The sequence below is a fragment of the Chaetura pelagica genome, unplaced genomic scaffold (assembly GCF_000747805.2).
Source record: "Chaetura pelagica isolate M959 unplaced genomic scaffold, ChaPel_1.0 scaffold111, whole genome shotgun sequence".
Taxonomy (NCBI): domain Eukaryota; kingdom Metazoa; phylum Chordata; class Aves; order Apodiformes; family Apodidae; genus Chaetura; species Chaetura pelagica.
The window spans coordinates 1,839,514-1,846,685 of NW_009952153.1; the positions used below are offsets into that span (position 1 = coordinate 1,839,514).

The 7,172-nt window shown below is 39.3% G+C and overlaps 1 protein-coding gene across 1 annotated transcript; it reads left to right on the top strand.

The window, feature by feature from the left end:
* Window positions 1-301: 301 nt before the first annotated feature.
* On the top strand, window positions 302-5,127 carry AHSA2 (AHA1, activator of heat shock 90kDa protein ATPase homolog 2 (yeast)). The gene is made up of 7 exons (XM_010007151.1): window positions 302-418; window positions 1,044-1,158; window positions 1,662-1,750; window positions 2,272-2,394; window positions 3,556-3,657; window positions 4,535-4,586; window positions 4,833-5,127. Exons 1-7 carry the CDS (start codon window positions 302-304, stop codon window positions 5,006-5,008), a joined length of 774 nt encoding a protein of 257 aa, XP_010005453.1. The 3' UTR covers window positions 5,009-5,127.
* Window positions 5,128-7,172: the final 2,045 nt, after the last annotated feature.

Below are 7,172 nucleotides of genomic sequence, written 5' to 3' on the forward strand. Positions count from 1 at the left end.
TTAGATTGACATTCTGTGTTGGCAGATTTAAGTTAAGAAGAACTGACAGTTGAAGGAGAAAGCAGCAGCAGAAGGGTAGTGCAGGCTGTGCTGAGTGATATGTACCTGTGTGCATGTATTTATCTTAATGCATCTGTGGTGTGAGAGTAGTTTGCTATGAAAGTACTGTGACACGTTTGAGATTTTTGGTTGCTATTTAGCTTCTTTAAATTAGATTCTAGGCAACTTACTTTCAGTAACACTGTTGTACAGCTAATTTCCAAGCACAGAACTCTTGCTATTGGGGAAATAGTTTTTCATAATGCATTTAAGAATTCATTATGTTAATACAGGTACAGTGAAAGAGTCTGGTGAGAAACATAAGGGATCTGTTGAAATTCCTAACCTGTCAGAAGAAAATGAGGTAGATGATACAGAGGTACGTGTATAATATTGATAAGGCTATATTGGTTCAGAATTCTTAAATAAAGCATTAATCAACGTAAAGGCATCATATTTTGATTTGTTACGTGGTTAAGTGGGATAATTACACTTGGATAGTTTATTCTATGTTTTCATTTTTTTGTACTTGCGAGTAATGACATATGTCTGTTCTCAAATTCACCTACTAGTAATGTGCAGTTTTCTTTGCTAATTATTGTCTGTGATGATACATTAACTACATATTTGAGAAGAACTCTCTAGCCTTTAAAAAAAGCAAGAACACCCCCTCCCCAACTTAAGGCATTTCCGTGTTGGCTGTATAGCAGTTGATACTGTGGTTTCCATATTCCTCAACCTCTGCTGTGTAGTAGGCAACTCTCTTTATACTTGATAAACCACTTGATAAGCTACTGTGGAGATGTGATACAACATTGATTTAAGTAAGTCAAAACCCAAGAGGACTTATTTTTAGTGAAGGTAGAATAAACGGGGAAGATAATGAACTTAAAATGGTAGCTGTCTTTAAATATATTAAACAAAGCCAAAATATTAATTTTGTTGCCAGACCCCCAAAAGCTCGTTTAGGTGCCACTTAGATCTTGTAATTTTTCTGTTCCTAGATAAACATTAGCAAAAAGAAAGGGGAAGGTGATGTTTTGAAGGACCTTATGAGAACTGAAGGAACCACAAAAGTCAGAGAGGCCCTGAGAGATTACCTGAAAGCACTTAAAACAGGTAAATCAAACCAGTGTTCTGTGTGAACCAGGCATTCTTGAATAGATCAGAATACATTGACAAGTCCTTGGGTTTGTATGGATTTTATTTCTAATTGCCACCAGCTGAGATGATGTTAGTCCTGCCAGCCACTGCTGTCAAACATGGCAGTGTCATAGGTTTCTGTAGTACCCAGGCTGTATTGCATCACACAGTGACCACAGAGATCACTTGCTTGCAAAGCAATGCTCTGCCCTCAGCTTGTCATTTCTCTGCTGTACTGTTCAGAAGTCCATGGAGATGGTGCCTTTCTTAGTGGGCAGATATTTTTAAGGGACATTGCTGTTAGGCTGTGTTGCTAATAAAAAAACTTACAGGTAAGTGGGGAAACTCTGGAGTTTTATGTCCCATTCTGTGCTCCCATTCTCCACAGTTTTACCCAACCAATTCCTCATTACATGTGTAAACATCAGGGTGATTGTACAGCTCAATTTCATACCGAAAAGTGTTTTTCTTTATTACAGAGTTCACCTTGGGAATGATTCTGCCAACAAAAACTCCTGTTGGTCAGGAGCTGGCTGCTGAGGAAAAACAAAGTGGAAAAACTGAGCAAGTATGTCAGTGTGAAGTGGTGAGTTGAATGTATGTGTAGTCCCTGTAGATTTTGCTGTGGTACAATTGCAGATTTCTGGGATTACCTGCAGAAGTGAAAGCTTTTGGGCTGGAACTGCCTCCTCATTGCTATGATCAGGGCCTGTCATACAACAATGACCTGTCACAGATCCTGGGCACTGGCAGGCTTGGAAGGAGAGTAACAGTGTTTATGTATCCCTTAGTGCTTTGGTCTGCAATGGCTGCAGCTTCCGCAAGGGAAAGCTGGAATTCACCTGCATGGATCACTTCCCCCTGTCTAAAGTGAGCTTCAGGTGTCTTTGGAGCCTGATTTTTTTCACTTAATTTAGTACATTCTGATTAATGATACTGTTAAATAAATATGGAAGTAGGTTGCATAATTAGCATGTATTCACAACACAGCATGTTTAGCAATGTACAGCTAACACCAATTCTGCCATTCCAGAACTTTTAAGTGTTTGATCTTCCACTCCTTCACATGAATATTGTTTGCTTTTGCAGGATTCTGTTTCACCACCGTCTTTGGATATAGTTGGTGTAAAAATTCCAACAGTGAAGATACTTATGAGAGAAGTCTTCAACTCTCCAGCAGGTGAACTTTACAGCATCTTCACAACTAAGGAAGTAAGTGATTCCTCCAGTCGGCAAATGTAACCTATGTGGATGTGTTATACCTGAATAGTTGTGTAGGTAATAAATATGTCACATCTGTAGTGCCAAATACAGATAACATTCCTTTTGAACATTAAATGGATAGATGCGATTGTCCAGAAACAAGGATTAATGAGCTACCCTCTTCTTGTAACTTCATTAAGAATTTGTAATTGCTTCTCATAGCTTCACCTCTTAAGTGACCAAGAAATTTCAGTGGTGAAAATGCAGGAGTTGACAGTTGCTGATGGAGGCTGTGTCAGCTGGGTTCCTGCTCAGGAATGAAGGCTAGGTAGCGCAACTTGTTGACAAGTTGTTAAGCTTTTGGTTTTGATGTGCTGGTAGCAATCAAAAAGCACTACAAGGTGACAGTAGGACATTCCACTTTTACCTTTTTAATGAGAGCTTATGAGGGTGGCTTTGCAATTTTTTAATTTTTTTTTTTGCCAGTTGTCTCCTCAATAGGAAGAAAAACCACTAAAGTGAAGCTGTATCGGAATGTAGTTTCTGTGCAGTGCAGTCATGTGCTCCTTTGCTAGACAGAAAGAGCTTTGCTTTTTTTTTAATGTAGGTCCTTGTCATTCAGCAACAGCACTGAGATCATCAGCTTACAGGTTAACTACTGAATGCAATGATACTGTTGCCTGTAAGGCACAAAATGCGAAGTTACTGATTTTTGTGTTTGTGTCCTTCAAAAGGTCCTGGGCTGGTATCAGAGAACTTTAAATTACAGTCCCAATTCTACCAATTTGAACTAGTAATGGCTCCTCAAGCTCCTGCGGTCTCCCTCATTTTCAAATCTATAGTGACAGTCAGTCATGTCTGTGTGTATGTATGTATGTGTTTTGCCCATGCCTCTTGCAGGTGGCAAGTATTTACTGGGCTTTGTATTTACCATCACAGGTTTCTCAGCATTTGTGTTGATGTTCTGTCACCTCATTAGCCCCTTGCTGCTACCACAGAGCTCGTTGGAGTGCTGTATAAAATGAAAAGCTCAATCAGTGTTTCAAGATGCTTACATGTATTACTACAGTTCAGTTAACTACTTCAGTAAACCTCCCTTGTCTTACTGTGCATTATGCATCAGTAGAGCTGTGTAGTTAACTGACTTGACCTGTATTCTTTTTTTGCTAGTTGGTACAGAAGTTTTCCAAATGTCCTGCCGTGATTGAAGCAGAGAAAGGAGGCAAACTTCAGATGTTTGATGGCTGTGTCAGTGGTGAATATACAGAATTGGTAAGAAGCTCTTACTTTGCACTTTACAAATTGGGGTATGAGGGGGGTCATAGCTGTACAAATTATTCTTGTAACTGGAGAAAAGATTCAGGGCAAATGGTATGTCTTCCCTGAACTGAATGCTTTTGCAAACAGAAAGGAAAAATTGATAATTAGAGCTCAGCTCCATTTTGGAAACCTTGGAAAATGAGATTGAAGCTGATAAATTTGTTGACTCCAGAAAGGGCTCAGTCTGGAGACATGCACCCTGCAGAACTGTTACACGTGAGCTTGACCTCAGTGGTAACATCCCATTATGGAAGCTGAGAGAAGTCGGTTGTATTGCAATTAGATCCTGAACTATTTAGCTGAATCAATCCAAATATAAACTTAGTGCCTTAGTAAGAACAAGGAGCCTGATTGAGACCAAACTTCAGCTGACTTAATGGTTATGCTGAAGCAGTTCTTCCTCTTCTCACAGGATCTGGGGGCAGGCTGTAAATAATTTTTATGCAGTAATACCTAATCTGTACATTCAAACAGGCTGGCTTGCTTAACAGAAAATCACAGGCATGCTCTGTCAAGCATTCCAGAGATGAAAACATGACCCTTATTTTGCCCATTTCAAGGTCTGCAAGAAAACCAGTGTGTGGTAACTAATTAGCTTGACCTGTTGCCATAGAGATAACAAAACAAAGGAACCTAGCAAGCTGAGAGCTTGATGAAAACAGTTTATTTTTAAAACTCCCCAAAAAACCCAGTTTCTGCATTGTTTACATGCACATATTACAGAAGATAAATACGTAGAGGAGTATTTTCAGGGGGCAACTGGCATGGAGTAGTGATAATGTAAATTATCTCAAATACTAATGGGGAGAATGTTCTCATCTTCTTGCAGATCCCAAGCCAAAGAATTGTCCTGAAGTGGAGGTGTAGAAACTGGCCTGATGGTGAGTCTCTCTGAGGACCTCTAACAGACACTACACTTCGGGGGCAGAAGGGACAAACACCACAGCTGACAGCCATGCTCACTAGAAGCTCAGTCTGTGCTCTTTGGAGAACAGCCTGATGTCCATGTTGAGATCTGTGAAAACAGGTTTCATTCACACACAGGGAAAAGCTGATACGAAATTAGCAACAACATATGCAAACCTTTAAAAAACACTTTATTAAACAATTGTATTTTCTTCTTTCAGAACATTATGCAACGGTTGCCTTGAATTTCAAAGATATGGCTGCTCAAACAGAACTGCAGTTAGAGTGCAAAGGAGTGCCTGTCTCTAATGAAGATAGTACAAGACAATGTTGGAAGAACCAGTATTTTGAAGAAATACATATTTTACTGCAGCAATCCAAAGACAATATGGAATGACAACAGCACTGTAGTTTTGTTAGGGCATTGCTTTTTTATACTTTGTTAACATTTGTTTTTTTTAAAAGAAGTAATTTATTTGTGGGAAGAATAAAGACCCACTTCTATGATACTGTAAATAATTTAAGCATTATTTAAGCATTTTTAGTGAATGAGGTGGCAAGTAAGTCAGACTGTGTACATAAACAGCTTCATTTGGAGAAACTGATCTCTCTTCTTGCTTGCAACTTAACTTGAGAGAGTAATTATGATTCAGCTGCAGTCAAGTACTACCCACATAGGTAGGTAAGCAGCATGAATCAATAGCATTTGCAGTTCTTTAATATTCAGTGTATCAAGTGGCAAAATTAAGTTCCTCTAGGAGACAGGGTTCCCACCAGAGGTGAACTGAAAGGGATTATAAAACTGCTGATATTAAGAGCTTTCAAGAAACACGGTAGGGATATGGTTTACAGCCTCTTTATATAGTACTTAAAGCAACTGCATACTGAATTTGTTTCTAACTCTGTAGACAGTTTTAGGAGAAAGAAAATAAACTATGCCATGTAATTCTGGTTGGCATGACAGTTACCACTGTTAAATCTGCATGCACTGGACTCCCTTTCCTGACTTCAGTGTGAAATTTATTTTGGAAGAAAGAAATAGTAATAACACTTTCTTTTTTGCAATTCTGTATACCTTCCACTTGCATAATTTATGGCCCTTGGCAATTCTGTAGCTCAAATGAAAGTAGGCAACTGTTTGTTACAGGTATTTGGGGTATTGAAAGTAAAGGATTGTTACTTTAAATGAAACCACGATGAGGTTAGCAAGGATAACTTAATTCTCAAATGCTTTATAAAAAGGATATTATGAAATTTGAAGCAAATTGACCAAAAAGGCCAAGATGCCTCTGGAAAACACGGTTGGCTCAATAAAATCTCTGATTTTACATGCAGTTTATTTTCTCCATTAACTGATAAACATACTTTGCTGCATAGAAGTCCTATCTATTTTATTTTTACAGGACACCAACATATGGCAACCTCACCACACATAAACTAACATAATCCAGAAGATAAAAGATGTGCTGCTCTTTTCTACACGCAAGGTGTTCCCTGAAGTTCGCCATCAGTTCTCCTCTTTGAACTTGGGTGAGGTTTGTTACAGTGACAGCACAGGCACACAGGCTACTAAGTGTTGCATTGCTTGTGTTTTAGGTGTCCAGACAGAGGGTGCAGACAGCCTTTTCAGAAATGTCATGTTTTAGCACCTTTTTCTGAGTCCTCAGAATTTAGTTACCTTTTCTGACAAATATTCAAGGACAAAGAGACTAACATTTTGAATACAAAAAATATTTTTAGAATATTGGTTGAAGAAGGGGTCACCTTTAAATAAAAATAGAAAATCTAGGTTTAAGACAGAGATCAGACTCAGCAGTTTTGCATGTAGACAAACTTAAGAGATTTTGTGACCATTTATTATCTGAGAGTAGCCTGTCACATCTAATTAAAAGTTTATTTAAATCTATCCTACAGCCCTAGTACTTCTCTGGGCAATGTGCCTCACCCGTTTTTCCTGCTGGCTAAACTCCCCTTCCACCTTAGGGTCGCAAGTGCCCATTACGTGTTTTGCTACTCTGAATTCTCTCGTCTCCTCCTTCCAGTAGCAGGAATATTCAAGCTGGACCAATTGCCAATCATCAGTATTTAAAAAAGAAGTCACTTACTTGTGTTTCCAGAGTTAGAGCACTCCCAGGTGTGGCACAGCCAAATCCCCCAGAAAACTCTCTGCAGTGGCTGCTGGGAGGTCCAAGACTATGCCAGGAGGAAGAACCCCCAGCCACCTCTCCCATCCTCTATAAGGACAGGGTAGTGAACTGAAAATTACATGTCTCTGTAGGGTTCTTGCTCCCTCGTGCCTGCACAGCTATAAGTCTGATTAATTAGTACAAACTTTTAAGTTAAAAATGGGAAGTACCACCTACCTTGTCATCCTGCTTGTAGGCCAACCTAGTACAAGAAATGGGCAGACAGCTTTCCCACCCCAGACAGCCCCAGATGGCTGCCCTTGCAGTCAAAAAAAAGGACTTTTTTCTTTTTGCTTCACCAGCACTTCCCATCTTCACTGCACGTGCTGGACCTTAGCTGACATTAGTATTGTATTTACAATCTGAAGGTTCAAC

What these genes read in the sequence shown, in the direction of transcription:
- AHSA2 (XM_010007151.1), top strand. Translation starts at nt 302, where the DNA reads ATGCATTTAAGAATTCATTATGTTAATACAGGTACAGTGAAAGAGTCT. An exon ending in CCTGAAAGCACTTAAAACAG is followed by an intron (nt 1,159 to 1,661) that starts GTAAATCAAACC and finishes TCTTTATTACAG; the next exon opens with AGTTCACCTTGGGAATGATT. An exon ending in AAAGTGGAAAAACTGAGCAA is followed by an intron (nt 1,751 to 2,271) that starts GTATGTCAGTGT and finishes TTGCTTTTGCAG; the next exon opens with GATTCTGTTTCACCACCGTC.